Below are 17,019 nucleotides of genomic sequence, written 5' to 3'. Positions count from 1 at the left end.
GTAGCCACCAGAGAAGGTTCCAGCCAGGGGCTCATCGGAGCGCGCCTGCCAGCCCGGCCTTCCAGGGAGAGGCTGGGCCATTTTACTGCCACTGTCTCTTCCTTGGGCGTGTCCCCATGTGACTTCTCTGCAATTCCAGCCTGTTGACCCTATGCCAGTTTTCAAAATGAATTATCACTTGATAAAAAAGTTGCCATCTCAGCTAGGGAACTACTTCCAAATGCCACTCTCCCCTAGTCGCAGTGTGTGTCACTATGAATGACGTAGGGATGTCTCATCACGGTTCAGGGGCTACATTTTATCACTGGGAGCATTTGGACGTGTGGTTACATGTTTGGTTACTTTATACGTCCTCACACATCTATATTCTTACTGCTTTTTTATCCTGATCCAGATTAGATTCGAAACATGACTGATGGAGGACTTTCCCCTGACACTTCAGGGTTATTGGATGGTTATAATGGGGTGTCACTTAATTAGAAGTTGTGTTTTTGTTTTCCAAAATGCTCCTAACCTGCATGTAGTATAAGATAAGTACTATGATATAGCTATAGCATAGGATTTGCAAATGCTCGCAGAAAAACTATTATTTTAAGTAAGACTTTCTGTCTTTTTTAGGAACAGTTTTTATTCTAGCCAAGGAATAGCAGATGACAGCGGAGCCACAAGCTTTATGAAGCTGAACATAAGTGCCAATGATATCGATCTCTATAAAAAACTCTACCACAGGTATTTAATTTGCTGATTTTTTTTCTTAAAAATTTGTTTTATTGAAGTATGGGTGATTTCCAATGTTGTGTTCATTTCCACCAAACAGCAAAGTGATTCAATTGTACAAATATATGCATTCTTTTCCACATTCTTTTCCATGTGGTTTATCATAAGATATTGAACATAGTTCCCAGTGGTATGCAGTAGGACTTTGTTGTTTATAACCATCCTATATATAAAGGTTGCATCTGCTAATCCTAAAATTCCAGTCTACCTGCTTTTCCCTCCCCTTGGCAACCACAAGTCTGTTTCTACGTCTGTGAGTCTGTCTGTTCCATAAGTAAATTCATTTGTTTCTTATTTTAGATTCCACATATAAGTGATATCATGTGGCATTTGTCTTTCTCTGTCTGGCTTACTTCCCCTAGGATGGTCATTTCTAGGTCCATCCATGCTCCTGCAAAAGGAATTATTTCATTTTTCCTTGCGGTTGAGTAGTATTCCATTGTATGTACGTACCTCATCTTCTTTATACACTCGTCGATCAGTGGGTATTTAGGCTGCTTTCATGTCTTGACACTGTAAATAGTGCTGCAGTGAACACTGGGGGGCATGTATCTTTTTGAATTATAGTTTTGTCTGGGTATATGCCCAGGAGTGGGATTGCAGGATAACATGACACTTTTATTTTTAGTCTTTTGAGAAATCTCAAAATTAATCAAACTAATCACATGGACCACAGCCTTGTCTAACTCAACAAAACTATGAGGCATGCCATGTAGGGCAACCCAAGATGCATGGGTCATGGTGGAGAGTTCTGACAAAATGTGGTCCACTGGAGAAGGGAATGGCAAACCACTTCAGTATTCTTGCCTTGAGAACCCCATGAACAGTATGAAAGGGCAAAAAGATAGGACATTGAAAGATGAACTCCCCAGGTCAGTAGGTGACCAGTATGCTACTGGAGGAGAGTGGAGAAATAACTCCAGAAAGAATGAAGAGACAGAGTCAAAGCAAAAACAATACCCAGTTGAGGATGTGACTGGTGATGGAAGTAAAGTCTGATGCTGTAAAGAACACTATTGCATAGGAACCTGGAATGTAAGGTACATGAATCACGGTAAATTGGAAGTGGTCAAACAGGAGATGGCAAGAGTGAACATCGACATTTTAGGAATCAGTGAACTAAAATGGACTGGAATGGGCCAATTTAATTCAGATGACCACTACTGTGGGCAAGAATCCCTTAGAAGAAATGGAATAGCCCTCATAGTCAACAAAAGAGTCCAAAATGCAGTACCTGGATGCAATCTCAAAAAGGACAGAATGGTCTCTGTTCATTTCCAAGGCAAACCATTCAATATCATAGTAATCCAAGTCTATGCCTCAACAGTAAAACTGAAGTTGAATGGTTTTATGAAGACCTACAAGTCCTTCTAGAACTAACACCCAAAAGAGATGTCCGTTTCATTATAGGGGACTGGAATGCAAAAGTAGGAAGTCAAGAGATACCTGGAGTAACTGGCACATTTGGCCTTGGAGTACAAAGGCTAACAGAGTTTTGCCAAGAGAGCACACTGGCCATAGCAAACACCCTCTTCCAACAAAACAAGAGAAGACTCTACACATGGACATCACCAAATGGTCAATACCAAAATCAGATTGATCATATTCTTTGCAGTCAAAGATGGAGAAACTCTACACAGTCAGCAAAAACAAGACTGGGAGCTGACTGTAGGTCAGATCATGAACTCCTTATTGCCAAATTCAGACTTAGATTGAAGAAAGTAGGGAAAACCACTAGACCATTCAGTTAGGACCTAAATCAAATCCTTTATGATTATAAAGTGGAAGTGACAAACAGATTCAAGGGATTAGACTTGAAAGACAGACTGCCTGAAGAACTATGGACAGAGGTTCGTGACACTGTACAGGAGACAGGGATCAAGACCATCCCAAAGAAAAAGAAAAGCAAAAAGGAAAAATGGTTGTCTAGAGAGGCCTCACAAATAGCTCAAAAAAGAAGAGAAGCTAAAGGCAAAGGAGAAAAGGAAAGATATACCCATTTGAATGCAGAGTCCCAAAGAATAGCAAGGAGAGATAAGAAAGCCTTCCTCAGTGATCAATGAAAAGAAATAGAGGAAAACAATAGAATGGGAAAGACTAGAGATCTCGTTAAGAAATTAGAGATACCAAGGGAACAACATTTCATATGAAGATGGGCACAATAAAGGACAGAAATGGTATGGACCTAACAGAAGCAGTGGACTTCCCCGGTGGCTCAGTTGGTAAAGCGTCTGTCTACAATGCGGTAGACCTGGGTTCGATCCCTGGGTTGGGAAGATTCCCTGGAGAAGGAAATGGCAACCCATTCCAGTACTCTTGCCTAGAAAATCCCATGGACGGAGGAGCCTGGTGTCCATGGGGTCGCAAAGAGTCAGACATGACTGAGTGACTTCATTTCATTTCACTTCAACAGAAGCAGAGGATATTAAGAAGAGATGGCAAGAGTACACAGAAAAACTATACAGAAAAGATCTTCATGACCCAGATGACCACAATGGTGTGATCACCCAGGCAGACATCCTGGAATGTGAAGTCAAGTGGGCCTTAGGAAGCATCACTACAAACAAAGCTAGTGGAGGTGATGGAATTCCAGGTGATCTATTTCAAATCCTGAAAGATGATGCTGTGAAAGTGCTGCACTCAGTATGCCAGCAAGTTTGGAAAACTCAGCAGTGGCCACAGGGCTGGAAAAGGTCAGTTTTCATTCCAATCCCAAGGAAAGGCAATGCCAAAGAATGTTCAAACTATCACACAATTACACTCATCTCACAGGCTAGCAACTGCTGCTGCTGCTAAGTCACTTCAGTCGTGTCCAACTCTGTGTGACCTCGTAGACGGCAGCCCACCAGGCTCCCCCATCCCTGGAGTAATGCTCAAAATTCTCCAAGCCAGGCTTTAACAATACATGAACATGATGTTCAAGCTGAAAAGGCAGAGGAACCAGAAATCAAATTGCCAACATCTGTTGGATCATTAAAAAAGCAAGAGAGGTTCTAGAAAACCATCTACTTCTGCTTTATTGACTATGCCAAAACCTTTGACTGTGTGGATCACAGCAAACTGTGGAAGATTCTTAAAGAGATGGGAATACCAGACCACTTTACCTGCCTCCTGAGAAATCTGTATGCAGGTCAAGAAGCAACAGTTAGAACTGGACATGGAACAATAGACTAGTTCCAAATAGGGAAAGGAGTGCATCAAGGCTGTATATTGTCACTCTGCTTATTTAACTTATATGCAGACTCCATCATGCAAAATGTCAGGCTGGATGAAACACAAGCTGGAATCAGGATTGCTGGGAGAAATATCAATAACCTCAGATATGCAGATGACACCACCCTAATGGCAGAAAGTGAAGAAAACATCACAGCCTCTTGATGAAAGTGAAAGAGGAGAGTGAAAATTTGGATTAAAACTCAATATTCAGAAAACTAAGATCATGGCATCTGTTCTTATAATTTCATGGCAAATAGATGGGGAAACAGTGAGAGGCTTTATTTCTTTGGGCTCCAAAATCACTGCAGATGGTGACTGCAGCCATGAAATTAAAAGATGCTTGCTCCTTGGAAGAAAATCTATGACCAACCTAGATAGCATATTAAAAAGCAGAGACATTACTTTGCCAACAAAGGTCCGTCTAGTAAAAGCTATGGTTTTTCCAGTAGTCATGTATGAACGTGTGAGTTGGATTACAAAGAAAGCTGAGAACTGAAGAATTGATGGTTTTGAACTGTGGTATTGGAGAAGACTCTTGAGAGTCCCTTGGACTGCAAGGAGATCCAACCAGTCCATTCTAAAAGAAATCAGTTCTGAATATTCATTGGAAGGACTGATGCTGAAGCTGAAACTCCAATCCTTTGGCCACCTGATGGAAAGAACTGACTCACTGGAAGAGACCCTGATGCTGGGAAAGATTGAGGGCAGGAGGAGAAGGGGACAACAGAGGATGAAATGATTGGATGGCATCACTGACTCGATGGACATTAATTTGACCTAGCTCCAGGAGTTGGTGATGGACAGGGAAGCCTGGCATGCTGCAGGCCATGGAGTCACAAAGAGTCAAACACGACTAAGTGACTGAACTAAATTGAACTGAGGAATCTCCTCACTCTTCTCCATAGTGGCTGCACCAACTTACATTCCCCCTCACAGTGTAGGAAGGTTCTCTTTTGTTATTTGGAGGCTTTTTAATGATGGCCCTTCTGACCAGTGTGAGGGGATACCTCATTGTTGTTTTAATTTGCGTTTCTCTAATAATTAGTGATGGTGAGCATCTTTTCACTGCATGTTGGGCATGGTTGTTTCTTTTTTCCTTTCAAAAACTGCAAATGAGTAGGGGATGTCTGGGAGAATCACCGTTAGAGTCTGATTTCTCTCTTGCTGGTGAGAATTTGTCTGAGTTCCTCACAGGGAGGAGATTGGACTCTAAGTAGGACCCGTCTCTCTGAGCAGCTCTGGGTTCATTCTAGGGAGGCGTTTGTGCTAGGTCACTTCAGTCATGTTTGACTCTTTGGAGCCCACAAGGCTCCTCTGTCTATGGGATTCTCTAGGCAAGAATACTGGAGTGGGTTGCCGTTTCCTCCTCAATGGAATCTTCTAGACCCAGGGATCAAACCCACATCTCCTGCATTGCTGGTAGGTTCTTTACCATCAGCGCCACCTTGGGAAGCAGCTGTGGTCTGCTGGCCACCCGTGTGTGCCCTCTGCCCTCCGGGGTATTGAGTAACATCACAAAATGAAGATTCCTCTTTCCCGATTTTCTTCTCTCTGCAGACACAAGAGATGCATCTTAGCATGTGTCAGGGTGTGTGTCTAGGGGTCCAGAAGAATGTCTCGTGGTCCCCACTGGGGTGACCAACTCATCCTGGTTTTCACAGGACCCTGATGGTTTCACACTGGAAACTCTGCTTCCCAGAGGTCCTCTAAGCCCAGGCAGTGGGGAAGGTTGGTCCCCCAGCCCCAGCCGTAGAGTCAGAGGATGCTGTGTGAGGGGTGGGCCTGGGAGCTAGCGGCTATTCCAGTACTCCAGTGTTTCCTATACCTGGAGGCCAACTTGCAGTGCTGGGAAGGTCGCAGTGTGTCCAGTGGGTGGACGTGAACCTGAGTTGGTCCCACGGTTGATGGTTTGACTAGTTAGGAGGTCGGGGGAGAGGGCTAGGCTTAGGCTACTCAGTCTGTGTTGCGTATGTTTAAAATGTTTGCAGTCTTCCTAGAATCATTCATTCTGGTGTTATTTAGTCACTAAGTCGTGTCTGACTCTTTGGCGACCACATGGACTGTAGCCCTCCAGCCTCCTCTGTCCATGGGATTTTTCCAGGCAAGAATACTGGAGAGGGTTGCCATGCCTCCGCCAGGGGGATCTTCTCGGCCCAAGGACCAAACCGGGGTCTCCTGCATTGCAGGCAGATTCTTTACCACTGAGCCACCAGGGAGTATAGAATACTGTTATCCAAATGGAATGTTCTTTCATGTAAAAGACACACAACATACAGCTTCCTCAGCTCCCAGTTCCCCATCACTCATCCAAACCATGCCGTCCCCTCCCTGCTGGCCAGGTGCCAGGTGCTGTGTTTAGGGAAAGAAGAACAAGTCAAGCTTCCCCCTCCTTTTCTGTGAGTGGGAGACTGAAGCAGGTTTGTGTTCCTGGTGGCCTGGGGGGCTGACTTCTGCCCGGGGCACCTGAGCCTATGCCAGGCTGAGCCTAGGAGGAAGGGTGCCCATAGCCAGGTGTGGCCATCAAAACAGCGGGCCATGGTTTGTCCCCCTGAGAAGCTAAACACAGCTGCCTGGGCTCTTTGTAAATACTGTCTCTTTGTCTTGCTGGTTACTTGGAACCAGGACTGAGCAAGGGAGGGAAGGCTGCCACCTTGTGGTAACTCGTAAGATGGCTTCAGACTTTGGAGGAAAAAAGAGGCCATTGCTTGGCACATGGTATCCCCCTATGCTCATCAGGGGGTGGGAGGACTTCTTTCCTGTTTGCTTTCAGATGTAGCACTTTGATACTTGAACCTCGGGCTCCTGGTAGGGCTCGTCTGAGTGACTGCTTTGTGCCCTGATGCTGTGTTGTTCTTCAGTCACTTGGTCGTGTCTGACTCTTTGTGACCCCATGGACTGCAGCACGCCAGGCTTCCCTCTCTTTCACCATCTCTCAGAGTTTGCTCAAACTCATGTCCACTGAGATGGTGATGCCATCCAACCATCTCCTTCTCTGTTGCCCCCTTGTCCTCCTGCCTTCAATCCTTCCCAGCATCAGGGTCTGATGGCTGCTCAGTGTGCCATCAGAATGGGGGAATGACCTGATGATCTTTAGAAAACATCCACTCTTAATGGGAGTATGTCTTCTCTTGGCATCTAGTGCCACCCAGCCAGAGACCACCAGGGCACACCTTGTCTTGGAACCATGGGTGTCTCAGTGGGAAGGTGTTAGAAGGGACTTATAATGGGATGTGGGCTTGTATTGAGTCATTTGGGGAAGGTTCCAGGAAGCTAGGCTTGGCCATGGACTGGACGCTGTCCAGAAATGAGGGTGATTCTATAGTTGGTACCTCAATGCTTTTTTGTTAGAAGGTGGGCTAGCATGAAGCCAGGCTACTGCTGGGATTGGCAAAGAAGTGCAGTCACTTGTGCCAGCCAGCAGAGGGGGCTGTTGGTCACTGTGAGGTTTGGACCAGGTTCACGGGATGAATTACAAGCTGGAATCAAGAATGCAGGGAGAAATATCAACCTCAGATATGCAGGTGATATGACTCTAATGGCAGAAAATGAAGAGGAACTAAAGGGCCTCTTGATGAGGGTGAAAGAGGAGAGTGAAAAAGCTGGCTTAAAAGTCAACATTTAAAAAACGAAGATCATGGCGTCTGGTCCCATCACTTTATGGCAAATAGATGGGGAAAAACTAGAAACAATGATAGATTTTATTTTCTTAGGCTCCAAAATCACTATGGATGGTGACTGCAGCCTATTATACAGAGTGAAGTAAGCCAGAAAGAAAAACACCAATACAGTATACTAACGCGTATATATGGAATTTAGAAAGATGGTAACAATAACCCTGTATACGAGACAGCAAAAGAGACACTGATGTATAGAACATTCTTATGGACTCTGTGGGAGAGGGAGAGGGTGGGAAGATTTGGGAGAATGACATTGAAACATGTATAATATCATGTATGAAACGAGTCACCAGTCCAGGTTCGATGCACGATACTGGATGCTTGGGGCTGGTGCACTGGGACGACCCAGAGGGATGGTATGGGGAGGGAGGAGGGAGGAGGGTCCAGGATGGGGAACACATGTATACCTGTGGTGGATTCATTTCAATATTTGGCAAAACCAATACAATATTGTAAAGTTTAAAAATAAAATAAAATTAAAAAAAAATAAAATAAAAAAAGAAAGAAAAAAAAAAGGAACACTGCCAGCTTCAAATACCTGGGCATCAATGCTGCTTCTCTTTTCAACATGTTGGAGAAAATTCAGTGTACAATGGAATGCATTGGTTAGTTCTTTTTCATCTGTAACCTGGAATGTTTGCCTCCCAAGGAGTAACTCTTCTTCTGTTCCCAGGCAAATGGTTGTATAGTTTTCTGGGCAGTTCATATAAAGCAGTTACAAGAAGCTGGAAGTTTACAAAAGTCTTCCTTACAAAATTAAAGGATGATTTTAAACTACAAGAAAAAAAATAACAGCTGATATGATAAGTGCTTTGACTTGACACTATTGAATGACTAACATACACACACATACACACACATACACACAATGTGTGATTATCTTCACAACCACCTTTGGTACTGTCATTAGCCCATTCTGTTGATGGGGAAATCAAGGCACAGAGAGGTTAAGTGCCTTGCCCAAGGTCACACAGCTTGGATTTTAACCCTCCAGTTTGACTTGGTGTCCACTCTTTACTACTGGCCCCTATGTATGTCGGTTTACTTTCTCTATTCATGTCTTCAATTGCAAACTCTTCTATATCTGAAGAGGCAGGGAGTGAGAACATTGGAAGAAAATATTTATTTCTAATTATTTCGAGAATCAAGTGTCTTTACTGTTACAGTGAGCAGAATTTTCCCCTCTTCTTTTGCAGCGATGTTTGTTCTTCAAAAACAGTGGTTTCTTTACGCTGTATAGGTAAGTGTTCTTGGTTTTCTGTTTCTAAAATGGGATGCATTTTGGTATCCCATTTGATACCAAAATCAAATGGTATCAAATTTGATACCTTATTGAAATGTATCCCAGTGTGTCTTTGGGGGACTTGGAGATAGAAGGTGGAGTAACGCGTCAGGACACACCCAGCACCCTGCCCAAGGGTTCCCATTCTTGAATCTGGATACACTTTAGATACCTATTGCTTTGGTCCAAGAAACAGCTGTCCCAAGGACAGACAAACTGCAGAGACAGACAATGTGGCCCTCTCTGTGGTGTCCACATTGTGGGGCTGGAGACCCATGGGTATCCCCATTCCAGCGTTTGGACTACTTGTAGTTTCCAACCTTTTGGGCTTCCCTGGTGGCTCAGACAGTAAAGAATCTGCCTGCACTGCAGAAGACCTGAGTTCAATCCCTCTGTCAGGAAGATCCCTTGGAGAAGGAAATGGCAACCCACTCCAGTATTCTTGCCTGGAAAATTCCATGGACAGAGGAACTTGATGGGCTACAATCCATGGAGTCGCAAAGAGTTAGACATGACTGAGCAACTAACACTTTCACATTTTCCAAACGTTTTATGGGTATGGAGGATACTGTCCCTGAGCTCCCTTCTCTGGTATGGCCCCATCCTCTTCCCATATGGGTCTCGGCCCTGAAGCTTGGATTCCCAGTTTGAACAGGTGAAGCTAGCAGTCGCTCCGGGGTGAACACCATTCCCCAGTGGTCCTGGCAGTAACTTCCCACACATGTTGGTTCAAGATACCAGGAGATACCAGGAGAGTGTGGTGCCTGCCCTGCCCTCCTGCCCACGCTGTCCACCTTGTGATGGTTTGAGAGCAGTGCATAGGAGAAAAGCCCTCCTTAGCTTTGTTCAGGAATCTTAGGGTCTCTGAGCATTCAAGGGGGTTCCAGGGCCTTTGTTATCTGCCCTGCTACATGGGTATTTGGGAGATGCTGATGGAATCACACAAGTGCCAAGCAACTGGTGGCATCCAGGCTATCAGAAGTGGTGCTTCCCGGGGGTGGCTGCGGGGGTGGGGTGGTTGCTGGAGGAGTGTCCTCTGGCCCCCCACCCCAGCCTAAAGAGACCAGGCGGCGTTTTCCAAAGTCAGAGCCCAAAGAAACAGGAACAAGAAGAGATCACGGTCACCCTGCAGCCAGGCCGGAACCTTGGGATGGGAACACAGTATGGCAGGTGTCCAGGAGAAGCGGGAAGGAGGGTGGCAAAGGGCGTAGTGGGATTGGGTGGGGGCAGCCCTGCTTTGCTCACTCGCGGGCTGCACTGTGCTTGTCTCTCAGAATGCGGGGTCTCGGTGAAGACGAGCCGCCAGAGCCGGATCGTGGGCGGATCGAATGCTTACTCGGGCGAATGGCCCTGGCAGGTTAGCCTGCACGTGCAGGGCATCCACGTCTGTGGGGGCTCCATCATCACCCCGGAGTGGATCGTGACAGCCGCGCACTGCGTAGAGGAGTAAGTCTCGAGGAGGAGGGGCCTGAGGAAGGGGGCGTGGCCTGAGGAAAGGGGCGGAACCAGAGGAGTAGGGGGCGGAGCCTGGGGTTCTGAGGCGGCTTTGCCAGAGGCCTTGAGCAAAGTCCTTGACTGCTGCAGGCTCCGGTTCCTTGGGGACAACTGGGGCTTCTAAGGGTGGCTCGCTGGCGTCACAGGGAGGGTCAGATGACTTGTGAAGCACGTGAAACTGTGGCCAATACATCCCATAGCGTGTGTCCATCGCTTTGAGTCAGCATAGGGATGCAGTGTAAGGCTGGAGTGATGCTATGATCAGAACGAATTCCAGTCCAGTCTTCTCAGCTCGGTCCTATCCTTCCTGAGGCCGCTGCCCTCTCGACAAGTTTGGGCTCCCTGGATGCTCGTCCCCAGAGAGACACTCAGAGAAACTTGGGGACACTCAAACCTCAGGCTGTCCTGCCAGAAGGTTCTCTGTGATCCATTAAGCAGCCTGGGCCCCAGAGTTGCCCATACAGATGGGTGGGGAGGGGTGAGGGTGGCCATCATTTATAGCGTTAGCTTTTGTAGACGATACCATTCTTCCTTCTTTTTTCTTAAACAAGGAATTTTTTTTGGTCACATGGATATTTTGAAAAACCCTCACTCATGGGAGTTGTTTGTCATGTTTAGAGTGAGGCTGGGCCTAACTTGGCTGTTCCCTGGCTGATTAGCCTCACACAGTTCACCCCAGGTGTCTGACAGTAGTGTCTGCACCTGTAAGTCAGGTGTGCTGTTTTGAGGGTTGTTGCGAAGGTTGAAGGAAGGAGTGTGTATAACTCAGGAGTGTCCCTTCCTTCCATCCACCAGATTCCATAGGCTCTAAGACTTGGGATTTTCTTAGAAGGGAAGCACCCAAAAGAAGGTAGTGCCTGGGTGGTTATTAGACTCAGAGTCTACTCCCTGGTACACATTTATTAAGCACCTACTGTGTGCCAGGAGATGTTCTAGTATATAAAGCTAAGTAAGACCCAGTCATGCTGGAAATAAGGTTTCAAACCTCAGGGAGATGTGTAGATTCAAGAATAAGTTGGGCTTCCCAGGTGGTGCTAGTCGTAAAGATCCTGCCTGCTAATGCAGGAAACTTAAGAGACATGGGTTTGATCCCTGGGTCAGGAAGATCCCCTGGAGGAGGGCAGGGCAACCCACTCCAGTATGCTTGCCTGGACAATTCCATGGACAGAAGAGCATTGCAGGCTATAGTCTATAGGGTCACAAAGAGTCAGACATGACTGAAGCGACTTAGCACACACGCATAAGTGTTCTTGGAATTGCAAGTGTTTGCAGGCTGGTGCAGAAATATGGGAGGAAAATGATTCACTGATGAAGTAAAGGAGAGGTGAGGTGGGTGTAAGTAAAGAGGAGGGTGAGGCTGTGTAAGATGGGGTGTAAGTAAAGAGGAGGGTGAGGCTGTGTAAGATGGAGAGAGAGAAGAGCCTGAGACCACCTGGCCATTCTGGTGTGGCTTCTGACAAGTCATGTCACCTCGGGGGCTGATGACTTTTGAGAACTGTGGAATGCGTGTTTTGTATTTGCCATTCTTACATGCTGAGCGGTGTTCCTCTCTGTCTTCCAGACCTCTTAACAATCCCAAGATCTGGGTGGCCTTTGCAGGAATCTTGAAACAATCTTACATGTTCTATGGAAGTGGATACCGAGTAGCAAAAGTGATTTCCCACCCAAATTATGATTCCAAGACCAAGAACAATGACATTGCGCTAATGAAGCTGCAGACGCCTCTGACTTTCAACGGTGCGTACCTGTGTTCCAGCAGCCCAGGGTGTGTGAACAGTTTTGACCAAATCTTAAGAGGCTGACTGGAAATAAAACGTGCTGTGAAGACTGGATGGAGGAAATGTGCATTGAGCTACAGTGTGCAGGCCTGGGGGAGGGGATGACTGCTAGAAGAGGGTTTCCAGAGACTGAGCCACCCCAAAATGTGCTTGTGGCCACTGAGCGATGTGGTCACCACCATGTTTTTCCTCCACCACACGGTGACAACTTAGCACACATGCACATCTACAAAAGTCATTTCATAATCAGGGTCTGATCAGTGACAGTTGACACTGTGCCTTTAATTATAATACACTGATCAGTTACCTTCATCGTGATCAGTTTAGTCTGTAGTTGATACAGCCCTGCCGTGCCCAGTGTCAACTATTTGCATCACAGGACTGTTGACTGTTGACTTTCAGCTGTTAACTGTTGACCTTCAGTTCTCCCAAACCCTAACTTCCAGAGGTGAACTTCTTGTCTCTTAGAAAAAGGGTCGCGGCAGGCAGAGGAAGAGGATGCTAGGACACATTGGAATCTAGAAGGCTCCCTGGGCCACAGGGTGGTGGTCCCAGGCCCAGTGCATGCACACGGAAAGGTCCAGGTGGAGACCATCACCCGAGGTCTTCAGTTAGACCAGAGCCGCTCATGGTGTTTTCTTTTCATGAAACAGACAAAGTGAAGCCAGTGTGTCTACCCAATCCAGGCATGATGCTGGAGCCAACTCAGTCCTGCTGGATTTCCGGGTGGGGGGCCACCTACGAGAAAGGTGAGTCTCCCCGCCCAGGGTCTGCAGGTCCCATGAATCAGAGCATGGGTTCAGAAGTGGGAGATCTAGGTTTTGATCTTGGTTCTACCACTGAATGATTGGATGATTTTTGGGTGATTCACCCAGGCTGTTTGCCTCAGGTTCTCTACATGTTAGATGGGAAAATCCTACCTGCCCTACCTACCACAGTGCCCTGATTAAGGTCAAATGCAAAGACTTCCCTAGTGGTCCAGTGGTTAAAACTTCATTTTCCAGTGCAAGGGGTGTGGGTTCAATCCCTCATCAGGTAGCTAAGATCTCACATGCCTCGTGGTCAAAAAACCAAATATAAGCAGAAACAATACTGTAACAAATTCAATAAAGGCTTTTTAAAAACTGGTCCACATCAAAAAATTAAAAAAACAAATCAAGTGGAACAGTGAGTGGAAACTGCGTTTTGGAGTGTAGAGGGCACCTAAACGTGAGAGGCACATGGCCCACCATGTTCAAGTCACAGAGTCATTAACGGGCTGCCTGGAAGTCTGCTGGCCTTTGATGCGAGGATAATGGTCTCAGTGAGGATGGGCCTGTGTGACTGGCAGCGACTGGCTGCAAGTCATCAAAGCCTAGTCCTCCTGCCCTGACCACACAGAGGGGAAGAGGCTCTAGACTCTCCTGACGCAGGCTGACCCTGCTGCCTTCAGTTATAATTTGGTTTCATGTCTGATAACCTTTTTCAAATGAAGAGATCCAGGCTGTTTCCTTTATATGGAGCATTGGATGTGCTTCAGTTCAGTTCAGTCACTCAGTCCTGTCTGACTCTTTGCAACCCCATGGACTGCAGCACACCAGGCTTCCCTGTCCATCACCAATTGCCAGGGCTTGCTCAAACTCACGTCCCTTGAGTTGGTGATGTCATCCAACATCTCATCCTCTGTCGTCCCCTTCTCCTCCTGCCCTCAATCTTTCCCAGCATCAGGGTCTTTTCTAAGGAGTCAGTTCTTCACATCAGGTGGCCAAAGTATTGGAGCTTCAGCTTCAGCATCAGTCCTTCCAATGAATATTCAGGACTGATTTCCTTTAGGATGGACTGGTTTGATTGACACTCAAGAGTCTTCTCCAATACCACTGTCCAAAAGCATCAGTTCTTCCATGCTCAGCTTTCTTTATAGTCCAATTATCACATCCATACATAACTACTGGAAAAAACATATCTTTAACTAGATGTACCTTTGTTGGCAAAATAATGTCTCTGCTTTTTAATATGCTATCTAGGGTGGTCATAGCATTTCTCCCAAAGAGCAAGCGTCTTTTAATTTCATGGCTGCATTCACCATCTGCAGTGATTTTGGAGCCCCCCAAAATAGTCTCTTACTGTTTCCATTGTTTGTCCATCTATTTGCCTTGAAGTGATGGGACTGGATGCCATGATCTTAGTTTTCTGAATGTTGAGTTTTAAGCCAACCTTTTCACTCTCCTTTTTCACTTTCATCAAGAGGCTCTTTAGTTCTTCTTCACTTTCTGCCATAAGGGTGGTGTTATCTGCATATCTGAGGTTTTTGATATTTCTCCCAGCAATCTTGATTCTAGCTTGTGCTTCTTCCAGCCCAGCATTTCTCATGATGTACTCTGCATATAACTTAAATAAGCAGGGTGACAGTATACAGCCTTGACGTACTCCTTGCATACAGATTTCTCAGGAGGCAGATAAGGTGGTTTGGTATTCCCATCTCTTTAAGAATTTTCCACAGTTTATTGTGATCCACACAGTCAAAATCTTTGGAGTAGTCAATAAAGCAGAATTAGATGTTTTTCTGGAACTCTGTTGCTTTTTCAGTGATCCAAAGAAGGTTGGCAATTTGATCTCAGGTTCCTTTGCCTTTTCTAAATCCAACTTGAACATCTGCAAGTTCATGGTTCATGCACTGTTTAAGCTTGGCTTGGAGAATTTTGAGCATTACTTTGCTAGTGTGTGCAATGAGTGCAATTGTGTGATAGTTTGAACAATCTTTGGCATTGCCTTTCTTTGGAATTGGAATGAAAACTGACCTTTTCCAGTCCTGTGGCCACTGCTGAGTATGTGGATGTGCTTAGTGGTACGTTTATATTAATATATTGTTTACATCCTTCCAGAAGTATTTAGGGCACACCTACAAGGAATTCTTTAAAGCAGGGGTCTCAAACCCCAGGCCATGGATTGGTGCTAGTCAGTGATCTGTTAAGAACCAGGCCACACAGGAGGAGGTGAGCAGCGGGTGAGCAAGCAAAGCTTCATCGTATTTATAGCTGCTCCCCATTGCTTTCATTACCACATTATCACAATGTTCTAATAATAGAAACAAAGGGCACAATAAATGTAATGCACTTGAATCATCCTGAAACCATCCCCCCACCTCCCTGGTCCATGGAAAAACCGCCTTCTACGAAACTGGCCCCCAGCGCCAGGAAGGTTGGGGACCACTGGTTTAAAGCGAGGTGAATAGTACATGGGTGGGGCGACTTAGAGAAAGAAGGGAGAGCTGGCAACTGGGCTGAGTATCTTGGCATCTGGACGAGAGAAGCTCCTGGGTTGATCCTTCCAGTTGTGAGCAAGTTTCCTCAGTAGCCAAGACCAAAGGAAAAGTCAGCCATGATCTGTGGGGCACCTTCCAAGGGCTGGGAGAGTAACAGTGAGCAAACTAAAACAAAACCTCTGCCTGCAGGAGCTTCGCATTCTCCTGTGGGCGCTGGGGGCAGATTGTGCTCAGATAGGAAATGAGAAACTAGGTGCTTTCAAACAGTGGAGGCTTGTCACGGTGAGAGGTGGTCAGGGAGGGCTTCCCGGAAGAGGGGACATTTGAGCTGAAATCAGCATGACAAGAATGTCTTAGGAACAGAAGGGCCAGTGTGGCCAGGGCATGATGAACCAGGAGCGAGGGGGCAGTCTGGAGTCAGGTTGCATAGGGTATTGTAGGCTATGATGATAGCACTGGCTTCTAATCCAAGTGGGCCATGGAGCTGCTAGGGAGTGACATGGTTGGATGGCTAAGTAGGGACTCACAGAAAAGGTGACAGCATGGTGAGGAGACCACTGCCACATCCTGCGAGACAAGAAGGTTGCCAGACCAGGGAGGTGGGTGTGGGGGTAGGGGCAGAGCCACCAAATCTGTTGATCGATGGAGTGTCACGGGAAAGTGAGCAGTCTCGGGGGGGCCTGATTCGTGCTCGTGATCTGAGCCCCATGGTGGGGCATGGGGCCACTTCCCAAGTTGAGGAGGCTCAAGTGGCATGGCTTAGGGCGGATAAGCACTCCAGGAGAGGCTCTGCTTCAGCCCCCGAGGCCACAGAGCCTAGAAAACCTCTGTGTAGCAGGTGGGTGATGGAGATAGCACAGACCTGCAAGTGATTGGTCGCTCCCACATGCAGGGAGCGAGGGCAGGCAGTCAGGAGTGGAGCAGCGCGTGGGCTTGAGAAAGCTTAGGGTGCTTGAGGTGGAAACACAGGAGTTTCTGGTGTCAGCCTGGGAACTGTCCAGAGGGGAGAGATCGATGGAGGAGGAGAAGTGATCCCAGGGAACCACGTGGCTGGGCCATGAGCGGGTGACTCTAGGACACAGTTGGAGCTTGGTCCTCAGCCCAGAGGCAGGTAGTCCTCTCCAAACATAATACAGAGCCACTTTAAACGCACGCCTCTCAGCAGTTGAAAGGTACCTGGGTTCCCCAGGAGCAGGCTTGGTAGGAGTGGCATGGCCGTATGTCCACGTGTCCAGGAGGGAGACCAGGCTTCCTGTGAAAGCTATGCTGTCTTTTGTTGCAGGGAAGACCTCAGATGACCTGAACGCGGCCAAGGTGCACCTCATTGAGCCCCGGAAGTGCAACAGCAAGTACATGTATGACAACCTCATCACGCCCGCCATGATCTGTGCAGGCTACCTGCGGGGCACCGTCGACTCCTGCCAGGTGATGACCAGCTGGGCTTTGCCCGGCTCCCACTGGGCCCATTAAGTGTGTCCCTCCCCTATGTGGGACCCGGGGTTGGAGGAGACCTGGAGACTGTCCCGTCACCCCGCTGAGCCCTCATTCCACCTT

The 17,019-nt window shown here is 46.9% G+C and overlaps 1 protein-coding gene across 4 annotated transcripts in view; it reads left to right on the top strand.

Annotated features, from left to right (window-relative positions):
• The window catches only part of TMPRSS2 (transmembrane serine protease 2), a 46,439-nt gene that overhangs the window by 25,003 nt on the left and 4,417 nt on the right, over positions 1-17,019 (top strand). For all 4 annotated transcript variants that reach the window (XM_005202000.5, XM_015473657.3, XM_015473655.3 and 1 more), the window contains 6 exons: positions 619-729; positions 8,867-8,910; positions 10,227-10,398; positions 12,008-12,183; positions 12,878-12,973; positions 16,748-16,890. In XM_005202000.5, coding sequence (XP_005202057.1) covers positions 619-729; positions 8,867-8,910; positions 10,227-10,398; positions 12,008-12,183; positions 12,878-12,973; positions 16,748-16,890 — 742 coding nt within the window. The remainder of the gene's footprint in view (positions 1-618; positions 730-8,866; positions 8,911-10,226; positions 10,399-12,007; positions 12,184-12,877; positions 12,974-16,747; positions 16,891-17,019) is intronic.

The sequence above is a fragment of the Bos taurus genome, chromosome 1 (assembly GCF_002263795.3).
Source record: "Bos taurus isolate L1 Dominette 01449 registration number 42190680 breed Hereford chromosome 1, ARS-UCD2.0, whole genome shotgun sequence".
NCBI classification, from domain to species: Eukaryota; Metazoa; Chordata; class Mammalia; order Artiodactyla; family Bovidae; genus Bos; species Bos taurus.
This window is presented reverse-complemented; position numbering and strand designations above follow the sequence as displayed.